Below are 16,874 nucleotides of genomic sequence, written 5' to 3'. Positions count from 1 at the left end.
TGGCCCTCAGTAACAATTCTGTGTCCCTGAGTAACAATTCTGTGTCTGTCCGAGTAACAATTCTGTGGCCCTAAGTAACAGTTCTGTGGCCCTCAGTAACAATTCTGTGTCCCTGAGTAACAATTCTGTGTCCCTGAGTAACAATTCTGTGGCCCTAAGTAACAGTTCTGTGGCCCTCAGTAAAAATTCTGTGTCCCTGAGTAACCTTTCTGTGGCCCTCAGTAACAATTCTGTGTCCCTGAGTAACAATTCTGTGGCCCTAAGTAACAGTTCTGTGTCCCTGAGTAACAATTCTGTGTCCCTGAGTAACAATTCTGTGTCCCTGAGTAACAATTCTGTGTCCCTGAGTAACAATTCTGTGTCCCTGAGTAACAATTCTGTGTCCCTGAGTAACAATTCTGTGTCCCTGAGTAACAATTCTGTGTCCCTGAGTAACAATTCTGTGTCCCTGAGTAACAATTCTGTGTCCCTGAGTAACAATTCTGTGTCCCTGAGTAACAATTCTGTGGCCCTAAGTAACAGTTCTGTGGCCCTCAGTAACAATTCTGTGTCCCTGAGTAACAATTCTGTGGCCCTAAGTAACGGTTCTGTGGCCCTCAGTAACAATTCTGTGTCCCTGAGTAACAATTCTGTGTCTGTCCGAGTAACAAATCTGTGGCCCTAAGTAACGGTTCTGTGGCCCTCAGTAACAATTCTGTGTCCCTCAGTAACAATTCTGTGTCTGTCCCTGATTAACGTTTCTGTGGCCCTAAGTAACGGTTCTGTGGCCCTCAGTAACAATTCTGTGTCCCTCAAGAAACAATTCTGTGTCTGTCCGTGAGTAACAATTCTGTGGCCCTAAGTAACAATTCTGTGTCCCTGATTAACGTTTCTGTGGCCCTAAGTAACGGTTCTGTGGCCCTCAGTAACAATTCTGTGTCCCTCAGTAACAATTCTGTGTCTGTCCCTGAGTAACAATTCTGTGGCCCTAAGTAACGGTTCTGTGGCCCTCAGTAACAATTCTGTGTCCCTGATTAACTTTTATGTGGCCCTAAGTAACGGTTCTGTGGCCCTCAGTAACAATTCTGTGTCCCTGATTAACGTTTCTGTGGCCCTCAGTAACAATTCTGTGTCCCTCAGTAACAATTCTGTGTCTGTCCCTAAGTAACAATTCTGTGGCCCTAAGTAACGGTTCTGTGGCCCTCAGTAACAATTCTGTGTCCCTGAGTAACGTTTCTGTGGCTCTAAGTAACAATTCTGTGGCCCTCAGTAACAATTCTGTGTCTGTCCCTGAGTAACAATTCTGTGGCCCTAACTAACGTTTCTGTGGCCCTAAGTAACAGTTCTGTGGCCCTCAGTAACAATTCTGTGTCCCTGAGTAACGTTTCTGTGGCCCTAAGTAACAATTCTCTGGCACTCAGTAACAATTCTGTCTGTCCCTGAGTAACGGTTCTGTGGCCCTAAGTAACGGTTCTGTGGCCCTCAGTAACAATTCTGTGTCCCTGAGTAACAATTCTGTGTCTGTCCCTGAGTAACAATTCTGTGGCCCTAAGTAACGGTTCTGTGGCCCTCAGTAACAATTCTGTGTCCCTGATTAACGTTTCTGTGGCCCTCAGTAACAATTCTGTGTCCCTCAGTAACAATTCTGTGTCTGTCCCTGAGTAACAATTCTGTGGCCCTAACTAACGTTTCTGTGGCCCTAAGTAACAGTTCTGTGGCCCTCAGTAACAATTCTGTGTCCCTGAGTAACGTTTCTGTGGCCCTAAGTAACAGTTCTGTGGCCCTCAGTAACAATTCTGTGTCTGTCCCTGAGTAACAATTCTGTGGCCCTAACTAACGTTTCTGTGGCCCTCAGTAACAGTTCTGTGGCCCTCAGTAACAATTCTGTGTCTGTCCCTGAGTAACAATTCTGTGGCCCTAACTAACGTTTCTGTGGCCCTAAGTAACAATTCTTTGGCACTCAGTAACAATTCTGTCTGTCCCTGAGTAACAATTCTGTGGCCCTAACTAGCGTTTCTTTGGCCCTAAGTAACGATTCTGTGGCCCTCATTAACAATTCTGTGTCCCTGAGTAATGCTTCTCTGTCCCTAAGTAACGTTTCTGTGGCCCTAACTCTGTCCCTAATACAGAGCGGTCTGCCTCTCTTGAATGACTGGAGGCAAATGAAGAATTCTAAAATGGCCGCTATTTATAGCTCGACCATTACACAGTGCTGGCTGCCTGGCTGCTGATTGGCTAATGCGATCACATGTCATTAAGGAATGCATTATGGGTCAGCGCGCCTTGTCTGCGCGCCTTCCCAGACATCCCCGCTCCGTCGCCGCACATGTCCGCCGCCATTTTAGGAAAAATTTCGATTCGCGCGTCCGAAGTAGGCTATTTTTCGGATTCGGCACGAATCGAAAATTTTCCAATATTCGACTCGAATTCCACTTCGCCTACTTCGATTCGCTTATCTCTAATTGTATCCATAAAGTGCAATTTATTATTATCTCTGGTGAGTGCGGAATACATCAGTATTCCCAGAAAGGTGTACATCCGTGGAGTCTTTTCTCTGTATTACACTTATCCTAACATTTTTTTGGAGCACTATTTGCATGTTTAAAGGGCACTTTCTTTGTTTTTGGTTTTATCACTTTTTGTATTTGGACACAAATTTGATATTTTTTTCATTTTGGTGGTTTTGGATATTTATTTTATAACCACATAATTTATTATGATTTGTGTTTAATTATTTTTGATTAATTTCATGTTTTTCGCTATTTTCTTGTTTCACTGATTTTTTGATTTTTATCAATCTTTTTGATTCTTATCAAGGCACAGCAGCATTCACTTTCAAATTTTTCACATAGTTCTTGTGGCGCAGGTTGTTTTTGTTTTAGTAACAGCTAATCGCCCACGGAGGTCAGTGCACCAGGGATGGGGAGGAAGTGTGATGGCTGTTAGATCACCATTATTTTTTTTTTTTTGTGAAAAGGTGAACTTATACTTGTATGGAGAGGATTATATGGGCTACCATGCTAGCTGCCTGACTGTTATGGCAATCCACTGGCTTCAGTACATTCAGTGACCCAGAAAAGCATGCAGAATTGAACTTCTGTCTTTCCTCTGACCACACTTTCTGCTTGTTCTGTGTCAGTAACTCACAGGATTGAAGCCATAGATAGTCGGACAATTAGCATTTTCAGAAGGAGGAAAGCATGGGTAGTCACGTATTTCTCTATTTGCAGGTTTCCTTTAAGTATGATCAGTGGGATTATCCAGTAGGAAGTCATATTTGTATGCTTGGATGACACAGTGGTTTCCTATTGGCACTTTGGAACTTGTCTTGGCTGGGAGCCATAATGGTTTAGCAGACATAATGGTGCTGGAGGGATGAGACTCCTAGAATGGAGATACCATTGAAATACATGAGAGCACAGATACCTGGAAACACTGAAATGCTGTCCAATAAATGTGAGATGCATCAAAAAAATACCAGCCAAGGTGCCAGCAGTGCAAAGACTGGGAAAATGATGCGTGTGCATGCGTGGGATGACATCTTTCCACCACTGGCCAATCACGAGGCTGAAAAGCCAGCACGTAGCCGGGGAGAAGATGACAGCGACTGGTGGGGGATGTAACCACTGCATCACTGGAAGGCAGAGGTGAGTATTTCTGGAGGTTTAGCTCCACATTAACGTCCATCTCCAGGCAAAAATCAACCCTCCCTCCTCAATACCTCTCACTTATTCACAATATGAAAAGCTGTTCTAAAAACCTTATTACATAACTTGATCTGCTGTCACAGGACCCTCTGCGGTGTCTCTTCTGATAGTGGGAAACTGGTGATCCACCACTGCCATTCACTCCCACCAACCAGTTTTCTTGCTGCCCATGACGTCATGGCGCTGTCCCCTGAATCAAGTATCATAGAATTATCTCATTAGTATAATCATATAGATTTCAGTGTGCTGCATATGAGGAGACTACCATCAAATGTTTCACTCTCTCAGCGGCCTAGACATATGCTTTACAAGTGAAACCATCATTCATAGTCATTTTCCTTTGAATCCCTAGGTTTGCAGAACTGCAGACATACAGCTCTTTAACCTTCAGACCTATAGAGGATGGACACTGTAGCATCATCATTGAAATACCAACATATATCATGAAGCTGGATGCAGGTAATTGTCCCTTGAAGCAGTCTATTAGAATTTTAGACCTTTTATACTGAGCCCATTTTTTTTGGCCTGTATACATGAGTGTCATAAATAAACCAGGTTTGGACTGTGACTGTAGATTAGTTGAACTGCACTGAATGTCTCACTACACACACACACAAATATACAAATGCATAGAGTTGGCTTTATAGTGTTAGGACTGCAGATAATACTGGGGTGCCATGAAGTGGCTCTGCAGCTTCCACATGTATTTGCAAATTAGTGCAAACTAAACCCCTGTTGTTTTTTTTTTTGTCTCACTACACACACAAGTACACAAATGCACAGAGTTGGCTTTGGTTTGAATTTTTCTGCAACAGTACGCGGACAGCGGAAGGCCCTCCAGCTCCTGTTTGGGTTGTATGAAGTGACGCCTGAAGCAGAAAGCAGGGCTGCTGTTAGAAATCCGCACCATACAACCTACCTGAGAGCCCCCCCCTCCCAAAATATTAAAACAAAATTTTCACTAAAGATACATGAAAATCATTATTAGCGGACACAAACATTACATAACCTACAAGATTCCTGCTAAATTTAAAGATGAAATTGTATTGAATTGATGCATTTTTTTGTGTGAATGAGGTCTATGGACCAGGGGCGGACTGACCATTTGGAAACTCGGGCACTGCCTGTAGGCCCGGGGTCAGTAGGGGGCCCCATGAGATGCCCCTGGTACCTTTTTCATAGGCTTTTTTGAGTTTGGGTAACGACACAGGGGCCCCATGATCCCCATGATCCCCTATTGCCCAGGGGCCCCATGAGTTCTCAGTCCGCCCCTGCTATGGGCTCATTCACATGGGTGCTGTGGCCTGTACAGTGTGAATCAATGTTTTTTAATGTGGCTATTGCAGTGTGCAGGCAGTCTATGTTACACTATGGGGACACAGCAGCTGTATGAACACAGCCGCAGGTCCTAATTTGACAGGCATGTGGCTGTAAGTGTACGGCCCCAAACACAGAGAGTGTACATTTGGGATCACTCTTGGGATCTTGGGATCACACTTATCACATTAGGACCTGCGGCTGTGTTCATAAGGCCTGTTATATGTTTGGGCAGTTGCTGTTTCTTTGTACCATTTTTAATTTGATGAGGGGGTGCACTGGACACCTTTGCTGCCATTGTGCTATATGCTGGGTGTCCAGTGCGCCCCTGTGCCTTTAGGTTGGTTTCGCAATGATCCATATTACTTTCGCTTTTGCGTTTAAAAAAATGTGTGACCATGTACTCCTGTGAAACTTTTCACACTGATACGTTGTGGGTCAGGTGTGTTTTTTTAAAATCTTACTTTTTTACATTTTTGGTGCAGGTTTGGTGTAGTAAAAAAAAAAAAAAATGTTCCAAAAATGCACATACCCTTTGAAATCAATGGGTGTGTTTTTGGTGCAGTTTTTGAGTCATATGTCCTGTAAAAATGCACATGCGTTTTTGCCAAATTTTTGGTGGGATCAGTGTGAAGCCAGCCTTGAGGAGTGAGCTCCCTTCAGGCTTACCTGCCCTCAGTCTATCCATTATTATGCATGTGCTACTACTATGTAAATTTATAGTGTTAGGAATGCAGATAATACTGGGGTGCCATGCATTGGCTCTGCAGCTTCCGCATGTATTTGCAAATTAGTGCAAACTAAACCCCTGTTGTTGTTTTGTTTCTTTTTTTTTAAATTATATCTTTTATTAAACATTTTTTCCCAATACTTAAAACAACACTCTTTTATAATTATCAGAAAATAAATACAAACCTTGCATTATCCCCCCCTGACCCCCCTCCCGTTCTGTCCAACTTTTTACATCATTTCCTGTCCATAGCTATATCTCTTTTCTTTAATCCTCTCCTCATATACACTTCTTGGTCGTTCAATTCAATTCTCCTATGTCAGGCAGTCTAGAGCTCCCACTACTTCCAGATATTTTTTAGATGTCTTGAAATGATACCAGTTAACCCATTTCTTTCTAAACTTTTCCATTCTTTCTTCATCTGTATGGCATAGCTCTTACATCTTGTTTATATAATCAACTCTATCAATTCAGTCCCTCAGTGTTGGGTGCTCCTGTACCTGCCAAAATTTGGGAATAAGTCCCTTAGCCGCACTAATTAGATGGTATAATGTACTGTTTTTATATTGTTTCACTGGTATCTCTGACCTATAAAATAAACACTCCTACGGCTCTTTCTGCATAGTGATCCCCAGTATCTCTTGTATAACTTGTATTATGTCCTGCCAAAACATCTGTATTTTGGGACAGTCCCACCATTTATGTGCCATAGTTCCCTTAAGTCCACATCCCCTCCAACACAACGGTGATACCTCTCTTCTCTGTCTATGTGCCACACTCGGTGTAAAATACCATCTAGTTAAACATTTATAATTCATTTCAGCTGTGCTCATGTTCATTGCCCCATGTGTCAATTTAAACAATTTATTTTTCTGCTGGTCACTCATTTTTCATTCCCAGCTCCCTTTCCCATTTCTCTAAGAGCAATGGAGGACCCGCCCCCATGAGTTCAGTAAGGATCTTGTATATCTTAGAAGTAATATGCTTTAGGACTGTCAGAGCTCAGCATTTTCTCAAATGGGAGCATATCCTCTGGCATCCTCAGTGGTTGGGGAAGCTTTGAAACAAAATATATCATTTCATCTAGTACAACAAATCTTTTTTTTTTTTTTTTTTTTTTTCCTTTTAAATCTTGAAACGTGCACAACTCCCCCTTATTTACTATATCCCTTAGAAGTGCATCCTCATTTTTAAACCACTTCCCAAAAATATTGTCATTCCCTGGTGGGAAAACTCACTGCCCACCAGGGGAATCAACAATGAATTATACTTCCATCCCATATACTTGTGTACTCCATCCCAGACTCTCCCGTGTCAACGTGCTGCTAATCTCATCCATAGTGTAAAATTTTCGTGGTATCCAAATAATATTCTCAAGATGTGCATTACTTAAAATACCTTCCATTTTAACCCTCTCCTGTGAATTGTATGTCCAATCTACAACTCATGACAGCATCACCGCAGTATAATAATTCCTAATGTTGGGCAGATTTAATCCTACTTTCTCTTTGTTATTACACAAAACTTCATATTTGATTCTCGGCTTCTTATTAGCCCATATATATTTAAGTATCAATTTTTTTATTATCACGAAAAAGGATTTATATGCCCGATCCAGGAGACCCTACCCCTTGAAATTCTTCTCAACTTTTCCTTTATTTCATTTATTAATGGAATATAATTTACCTGATATATATTTTTTATTGAGGGGGTTAACTTTATTCCCAGATAACCAAGTTCCTTCTCCTTCCATGTAAATGGAAAGTCTTTTTGTAGGATCTGCTTCTCTTTCTTTAAAATATTAACATTCAAAATCTCTGATTTTGTAGGGTTTATTTTTAAATTTGACAGCTCACCATACTGTTTTAATAACCCTATTAGGTTAGGTAGCGTTAATCTGGGGTTCACAGTATAAAACAGCATGTCATCTGCGTATGCTGCCACCTTGTGATCCACCTCTCCTATTTTAATTCCACTAACATCTACACTCTCTTACTGTTGCCAACAGAGGTTCCAGGGATATAACGAATAGCAACGGGGATAATGGACATCCCTGTCTAGTGCCATTATACATTTTAAAAAAACCATGAAAGGGGTCCATTTACCTTAACTGCTGCTGGTGGGTCATTATAAAGCTCCTTTATCCACTTTAACATCCTAGTCCCTATTCCTAAAACCTCTAGCTTGTTTATCATAAATCCCCAGTCCACCCTGTCAAAATCTTTTTCAGCATCAGTCGACAGGATGGTTGTCGGCAGCTGTTCTCTCCTTGCTTTCTGTAAGAGAAGCAGTGTTCTTAGGCCATTATCCCTTTCTTCTCTGCCTGGACGAAACCTACCTGATCTAAGTGTATCCATACCGGCATCAACTCCTTTAACCTGGTACCTAATACTTTTGCACAGAGTTTTGTGTCTGTATTTAATGATGCTATGGGTCTATAACTGGCGCATTGTGAACAATCCTTCCCCTCTTTAAGAATGATTGTTATATATGCTTGGAGCAATTCTTCTCTTATTACCATTCCTTCTCCTAGGGCAGGGGTCTGCAACCTTTAAGACATAAAGAGCCACTTGGACCCGTTTCCGAGAGGGAAAAAAAGACTGGGAGCCGCAAAACCATTGCAACATTTAAAACAAATCCGACACTGCATATATTGCAAAAAGCGCTCTGGTCATGAAGGGGGTTTAAGGGCCCAGTAAGCAAAGGGTTAATCAGGGCCACAGTGTATCGTCATAATCACAATCATAGCCTTAGGTCAGTAGTGGGCAACCTTTTTTTTTCAACTGAGCCAAATCTCGCCAAAACCACAATTGAAATTTATTTTGAGAGCCACATTTTTAAAACTGAAAATTCATCCCCCATATAGTAATTCATCCCCCATATTAATTCATCCCCCATATTAAGTCCCCAAGTCCCCCCTGTGTCAATTCACTTACCTTTGCTCCGCGCGTTCCTCTCGCCGTGTTCCCGCGCCGTTCCGGTGTAGCATGAAAATCTGTCTCCTATGAGGATCTGTCCCCCTCGACGTATCTGCGCATGTGCCAGTTTCAGGCATTAGTAGCCAATCGGCGATCTGCGCCACATGCGCAGATACGTCGAGGGGGACAGATCCTCATAGGAGACAGATTTTCATGCTACACCGGTCTTCAGGGTGGACTGTGAGAGGAGCCTAGCTCCGCGGGCCGGATTAAAAGGTCCGCCGGGCCGTAGTTTGCCCATTGCTGCCTTATTGCCTGTCACCTGGTGGGCAGTGTGCTCCGGAGCCGCAGCCAAGGTGAAAAAGAGCCGCATGCGGCTCTGGAGCCGCGGGTTGCCGACACCCGTCCTAGGTCATTCATATATGTACAGAGTTTAGGGGTCAATAGATCTTTAAACTTCTTGTAATACCCCACCGTGTACCCATCGGGTCCTGGACTCTTTCCTCCCACTGTATTCTTTAGGGCCGTACTTATTTCATCCTGGGAGATTGCTCGTTCTAGGGATGCTAACTTTTCCTCTAATATTTTGGCAGGTCTGCTGCCACTAGGTATTCCCAACTTTTCCCTCTCTTTTTGTTCCTCGGTTACCTTCTGGTTTTTGGGGTTCACATCATACAGCCTACTATATTATTTTTGGAATGTTTTCGCAATATCAGTGGTGGAATATACCAGTTCTCCTTTTTCGTCTTTTATTCTTTTTATATAGTTCATTGATTTCTTTTCCTTCACACTTTTCATCAGATATTCTCCTGGTTTATTCCCCCACTGATATCTTTCCTTCGAGACCCTATTAAAAATATTCCTTGCCTCCCGTTCCAACAAGTCCTTTAACGCTTCTCTTTTAAGGATGACCTGATGATGTATCTCTGTGTCTCTCTTATGTTCCTGTTCTAATCTATATAACTCCTCCGCCAACTCCTTTATTTTTCTCTCACGATCTTTCTTTTTTTTGGTCCCTGTGGCTATCAAAATTTCCCTGATGTAAGCCTTATGTGCCTCCCTAATAGTAGCCACAGAGACTCCCTCCTTTTCATTCAGAAGAAAAAATTGCTCTCTTTCATCCCTTAACTTTTTCTTTATTTCAGGTTCCTGTATAAGCGTCTCATTTAATCTTTTAAATCATTTAAACCTTTCACATTATAGATCATGAGAATAATCCCGCTCATACCCATTTTGATGTTTTTCTTCTCATTCTGTGTTTCTGTTCAAAGGAAAGGGGATATGTACAACTCAAATCATGGACCTTCCCCCTGCCCCACCCATTACACCCCCCTCCCCCCCGCCCTTACCTAAAAAATCCCTGGCTTACACATTGCCCTGGAATCTGACGTGAGATTCCCCCACTAGTGATTCCTATTCTGGGGTACAACTCTGAACATGCACACCTACTCTTACCCCCAGTTCTCAACATAGGAGAGCTGTTCTCCTGTTTAGCCTCTTGATGCCCCGCCTTTTCTGTTTTACTACTTCAACGACTTCCTGGGAATACTAGAGAAGGGAGGGGGGTGGTTTGGAGAGACAGAGAAGAACAAAAAAACGAGTGTTGAAGTGGATGAAGGGGGGACCGGAATTACGTATTTACCGGTCCTTTCCCAACTCTCCATCCCCTGCGTACTTGCAGCAGCCGGCGGGAAAGGAAAGCCGACAGACACACTGGGGGAATAAGATGTGGGCAGCACAGGAATGGGGATCAGTATAGTAGGGCATGGGGACAGAATGATGCTCTATGTCTGTGTCTCTCCCTTCACTAGCTGACAGCTGGCGGAAGGGAGAGGGAAAGAAGCCGGCTTTCAGCTGCTGCAAAGAGCCGCACAGGGCATCGTTCTGCAAAGTGCAATTTACTTCCTTGAATCCATCTGCCCTTAGCTTAGGCATGCACTCCGAGGGTGTGCTTAGCTGAAAAAACCCTTCCTTCCCCCATGAAGACTCCTGGGATCTTTGACATCGTTTTGGCCTACATCAGAAAACAGGAAGCAACTGAAGAAACAAGCAAATATAATATACATTCCTATCTATTTACTAATGCTAGCAGCATAAGGATTAAAAATAGTTAATGTTGATTTAGAAAGTTTAGTTCTGCTTTAGGACATGAAATGAGGTCATTGTTTAATAATGATTCCCAAGACACGCTCTCATCAACATTGGCTCAACATGCGGCTTAGAACCATTTTCATGACTCAAAATGCGCCGGATTGGAAATTGTGACAAAAACTGTGCAAACAAGTTGATACATACAGCCTGTTATATTGTATGCTTTTTTTTCAGGTGTAAATATGTATCATCACTTTTGTGATTTTGCTAATCTTTACATAACACAACATGTGAACAACTCATTCAGTACCGATGTCCAGATAATCATGTGGGACACGGTAAGTAGCTTTAATTCATGACTTTTTTCAGGGAAAACAAATATACAAAGTGATATATCAGAATGAGCGGCACCAGAGTTTGCATTCTCCAGGGGTGATAAAGGAAGTCTGTATTCTGCTATATCTCCCATCTCTACAATCCAGTATTTGGATAGTACAGATCTCCTTTGTAATGTGAATTAGCAGATTTCCTAAGCGAAATCTATATTTATTGTCACTTTTGCAGTCAAATTTGAGAACCCAACGCTATATTTTTTTTTTCATTCACACAGCATACCTAAGAAAAAACTATTTCTAACCTTTCAAGCTGTTTCTTTGGAGCAGTTTTATACATAGGACACTATAGGCAGCTTTCTGTTGCCTTTAATTAGATGTAGGAACAGTTTTTTAAAAGTACATTATCATATGAAGCAAAACCCAAGCATCGAGCTCTTTAACTCATTTGTTAGAACAGACAGAGTTTGAATCTACAACTGATAATTAAATCTGCCAGCACAGTACAGAAATGGTTAATTATGGTTATGGTAAACTTAAAGTAAAGCCAGGACCCTGTATTCACTATATCTGGTCTCCCACAGTACACACAAAGTGGAAATGCAATTTTAGTAAATATAAACTGCTAAATACATTTTCTCATCAGCAGTATATAGCAGACTTGTGACTTCCTTCAGTGTCCAGCTGAGCACTGGTTAAAGGTTGTAGGAGGAGTTTTCATTCATGGAACATGGAAGTGCAATTCCCTTTATGGAAGTGTGGTGACTGGGACAAATTGAAGGGATAAATCTTCCCAGTCGTGACGCAGTAATTACATTTTTTTTCCTGATCCAGATCTTTTCTGCTATTATGAGCTGTTTGGTATATGACTGTTAGACACTAAAGCTGCCCTTAGATGGACTGAAATTCGTCCAGTTCAGTTGGGACCGGCCATATTTCTATCCATATATGACTTTTGTGTTTGAGCAGAAGTTGATCTACTAATTGACTTCTGTTCAGCTGTCCTGTTGGAAAATGTCTGCTCGATCATTGTATTGTGATGACGGGGAAGTCTCCCTGCTGTCAGAATACAATGACACAGTGGGGAGGATTCCTCCATCCACTCTGAATGTGTCAATTTTTTTGTTGGTTGAACGAAAAAAACAGACCCATCTATGGCTAGCTTAACCCCTTGACACTGAGTGCACGCAAATATGCGGCCTCTCAGCATCTGGACCTTGACGCCAAGTGGCCACATATTTGCGTGCAATTATAAAATACATATGTGCTTAGAACGCACGCCCTGCTCGCTCCCAGCACATACAGTTGTGTTCAAAATAATAGCAGTGTGTTGAAAAAAGTCAATAAAGCTGAAAATCCTTCTAATAGCTTTTATTTCCATCCACACAAATGCATTGGGAACACTAAACATTCTATTCCAAATCAAAACATGAAGAAAAATATATCAAATTTGTGTTGTTCCTCTAAAAAAAAATTGAAGAAAAGTGAATATTAGACTGTTCAAAAAAATAGCAGTGTTTGTATTCTTCTTTACAAACTCAAACATTCACTATATAAACTGAAAAATGTTTGAAGATTTTGCTCTCCTTTGAATCAGGTAATGAATATTTAGTTGTATAAGCACTGTTTCTGAGAACTGCTGTACATCTGTGTTGCATGGAGTCACCCAACTTCTGGCACCTGTGAACAGGTATTCCAGCCCGGGATGATTGGACTACATTCCACAGTTCTTCTCTATTTCTTGGTTTTGCCATAGAAACTGCATTTTTGATGTCACCCCACAAGTTTTCTATTGGATTAAGATCCGGGGATTGGGCTGGCCACTCCATAACGTCAATCTTGTTGGTCTGGAACCAAGATGTTGCACGTTTACTGGTGTTTGGGGTCGTTGTCTTGTTGGAACACCCATTTCAAGGGCATTTCCTCTTCAGCATAAGGCAGCATGACCTCTTCAAGTATTCTGATGTATTCAACCTGATCCATGATCCCTGGTATGCGATAAATAGGCCCAACACCGTAGTATGAGGAACATCCCCATATCATGATGCTTGCACCACCATGCTTCACTGTCTTCACAGTGTACTGTGGCTTGAATTCAGTGTTTGGGGGTCGTCTGACAAACTGTCTCCGGCCACTAGACCCAAAAAGAACAATCTTATTTTCATCAATCCACATTTCTCTTTAGGCCAGTCAATGTGCTCTTTGGCAAATTGTAACCTCTTCAGCACATGTCTTTTTTCCACAGTGGGACTTTGCGGGGGCTTCTTGCAGATAGCTTGGCTTCACATAGGCGTCTTGTAATTGTAACAGTACTCACAGGTAACTTTAGACCTTCTTTGATCTTCCTGGAGCTGATTGTTGGCTGAGTCCTTGCCATTTTGGCTATTCTTCTATCCATTCGAATGGTAGTTCTTCGCTTTCTTCCACATCTTTCAGATTTTGGTTGCCATTTTAAAGCATTTGCGATCATTTTAGCTGAGCAGCCTATCATTTTCTGTACTTCTTTATATGTTTTCCTCTCTCCAATCAACTTTTTAATCAAGGTACGCTGTTCTTCTGAACAATGTCTGGAACGACCCATTTTCCTCAGAATTTCAGAGAGAAATGCACTGTAACCAGCATGTACAACATTTGCTGCCTTCCTTCCTTAAATAAGGGCAATAATTGCCACCCGTTTATCAAAGAATGAATGACCTCACTAATAGAACTCCACACTGCTATTATTTTGAACATGCCCCTTTCAATTAGTGATTCAATTACACAGAATCCGCAGCATGCATGTCATGACTGTTGGGTCTTTTGGATTTCTATTACTCTACTACACCTGCTAGTAAATTATTTGCCATGTAGAAATATCATTTCTACCAAAAACAGTGATTGATCAGGTTAGTGATGTCTGACTGCTACTATTTTGAACACAACTGTATGTTCATGACTCACGGAAAGGTCCTGATCTCCCCTTTCGATCGGGATCTTTTTTGATCATGTGACAGTGAATCATGGCGGTCACATGACCCTAAAACCTTGCCTGCCTCCCGGGTTCTGAAACTCTTAAAGGGCCAGGAGGCGCCAGTGCGAAGTGGTTAAAGTGGTTGTAAAACTCAGACATAAAATATGAACAAAACATATCCCTCTATAGTGTGTACTTGTCTTGGTCCAGAGCACTGTCATTTTTGTCTGCTGCCTAGTTCCTCTGCTATCTGCATGAATCACTTCTGACATGTTTTCTGACACCAAGAGAAAAAGGGTGACAGGGGAGGGAGCTCCAGCAAATTGACAGCCTCAGCATTGTTCCTGTGTACTGCGTGAAGGGGGGTGTCCCTTCCCTCCAATCAGCTCTCAGACCTTTTCTCAATGATCTCTGCAGTGTGTATTTTCAGTTCTCTACTTTGAAAGCTCAAACAAGCTTTATATATCCAGCACTTGGAATGGCTGTAAAGAGAGGACAGCAGATAAACAGGTACAACTTGTGTAGGAGGATTAGATTCATCTCTGGATATCACCTGAGGTCAGTCACTTGACTGGGAATATGTAAGAGTTTACAACCACATTAAGGAAGGGTGTGTGTGCAGGGGGGGGGGGGGTGTGCAAGGGGGGGGGGGTCTATTTGAAAAGCAGGATTATGGGTGCATATTTAGAAAGGACAGCAGTATGCGTTATAGGTGTACATTGCGCTCCTCTGGCCTCAGGAGTCTGCCGCAGAATGCAAGAAAAATGAACAGGAAGTTATTAAATGACGTAAATCTGGATGGAAAGTCAGATCACATGACCTGTCAAAGTCACATAACCTGCTCTTCTGTAGTCATGGACTTTTATCTGCTGCGTTAGGAGAATTCCGCAGGATACTGTAGCCTGCACGCTGCGCACCGCGATTGTTTAATGACAATAGTTCTGTGAAACATAACATCGGTTATACAGTGAAGGAAATAAGTATTTGATCCCCCTGCTGACAAAGAAATGATCAGTCTAAAAATCGAATGGTAGGTGTATTGTAACACTGAGACAGAATAGCAACAAAAAATTCAAAAGAAATGCATGTCTAACAAATTATGCACCGATTTGCATGTTCATGAGGGAAATAAGTATTTGATCCCCTATCATTCAGAAGGATTTCTGGCTATCAGGTGTCTTTCATACAGGTAACAAGCTGAGATTAGAAGCAGTCTCTTAAAGGGAGTGCTGCTAATCTCATTTTGTTACCTGTATAAATGACACCTGTCCATAGGAGCGATCAAACAATCAGATTCCAAACTCTCCAGAATGGCAAAGACCAAAGAGCTGTCCATCCTTGCACAAGATTTTAGACCTACACAAGGCTGGATTGGGCTACCAAACTATCGCCAAGCAGCTTGGTGAGAAGGTGACAACAGCAGGGGATCAAATACTTATTTCCTTCACTGTAAATGAGCCCCTTTTTAAATCCATGAACGGGGCTGCTTTCCTGACAGTGCATTGGGGTCATGTGCTCGGTTAAAGTGGACCTCTACTCAGATACTTTGCTTGGCATCATTCTTTCTCTCTTGTTACACATTTGCATTCGTTTTTTTTTTTTTTGCTGTTTTGCTGTTTTTTTGCTGTTTGCTGCAAGATTTTTTTTACTCCTGTTACTTTCAATTCCTCATTCCTCACCTAAGCAAAAGGACAATGTACCCTTGGTCTGACAATACCCATCTCCCCCCTATCCACAAACACACATGCTGCATGTCACACATCCCATAAGGCAAGACAGTATATCTCTGCCTGCACGGTGGTGCTCCTCCACACGGGCTGATTTAGTCCTCATGCACACGGGACGTTTTTACAGCGGCTGTTTTTGGCTTTTGATGTTTTTTCCTACAGCCAGTGAACCCCCCCAGCATGTTATCCTATGTGTCCATACACATAGACTGTAATCAATGTTTTTTGGCTGGAAAAAACCCAGGACTAGTGGGTTTCTAGAGGACTTTTTTTAGCTGTAAAAAAGCTCGAACGCTGAAAAATGCGGTGAAATGCCACAAACCTGCATTTTGGACTTTAAAAAAAACCAAAACAGTAAAAAATGCAAACGCAGGAAAACGCAGCTAAACGCTAATGCAAAAACACTAAAAAAAAGCTGAAAAACTTGGGTTTTTGACATGACTTTACACAGGTAACATTACCAGCGTTATCAAAATGTCCAGTGTGCATGAGGACTAAGTGATCAGGCAATGACAGTCACCCCCTGATTCCAAGATGGCGGCACAAAAAAAAAAAAATTTCAGTCTTCCAGTGCAAGAAGGCAGCGCATTAAGGCTCCATTGAGCTTCAGCATCTAGGAGCAGAAAAAAAAATTGTTTTTGTAGTTTTTTTTTTTTTTTTTGTGTTTTTCCAGAAGAAAAAAAAAAACACTAAACGTTACTAAAGCAGTAATAACAGCTTTTTTTTCTACATGTACTGTAAAAACATCAAAAAAATGCTAACTCTCCTAAACACTTCTAAACACTGCTAAAATGCTACTAAAACGCTACTGAGAATTGCTATTACCAGCATTTTTTCCAGCGGTTTTTGAGCTAAAAAAAGCCACTAGTGTGCATGGAGCCTAAGGCTCCATGCACAATAGCATTTTTTTAAGCTCCTAGAAGCTATTATCCAGCAGAAAAAAATGCTACTAAAGTGCTCCTAACAGCTTTTTCTAATTTTTTTTTTTTCCTCTTCGTGTACTGTAAAAATGCTAATAAAAAGCTAACGCTCCTGAACACTACTAAAATGCTACTAAAGGCTATTACCAGTGTTTTTTATTTAATGTTTTTTTCCCAGCATTTTTTTGAGCTTAAAAAAACCA

At 41.7% G+C, this 16,874-nt stretch overlaps 1 protein-coding gene across 1 annotated transcript in view; it reads left to right on the top strand.

Moving 5' to 3' along the window:
* The window catches only part of EOGT (EGF domain specific O-linked N-acetylglucosamine transferase), a 93,273-nt gene that overhangs the window by 38,567 nt on the left and 37,832 nt on the right, over positions 1 to 16,874 (top strand). Inside the window, exons 7-8 of the mRNA XM_089676020.1 lie at positions 4,039 to 4,145; positions 10,977 to 11,080. Coding sequence (XP_089532146.1) covers positions 4,039 to 4,145; positions 10,977 to 11,080 — 211 coding nt within the window. The remainder of the gene's footprint in view (positions 1 to 4,038; positions 4,146 to 10,976; positions 11,081 to 16,874) is intronic.

This window comes from Staurois parvus, unplaced genomic scaffold (genome assembly GCF_062004578.1).
Source record: "Staurois parvus isolate SC_StPar_1 unplaced genomic scaffold, SC_StPar_1.0 ptg000162l, whole genome shotgun sequence".
NCBI classification, from domain to species: Eukaryota; Metazoa; Chordata; class Amphibia; order Anura; family Ranidae; genus Staurois; species Staurois parvus.
The sequence above is the reverse complement of the archived record's forward strand: the minus strand, read 5'-3'. Positions and strand labels throughout refer to the sequence as shown.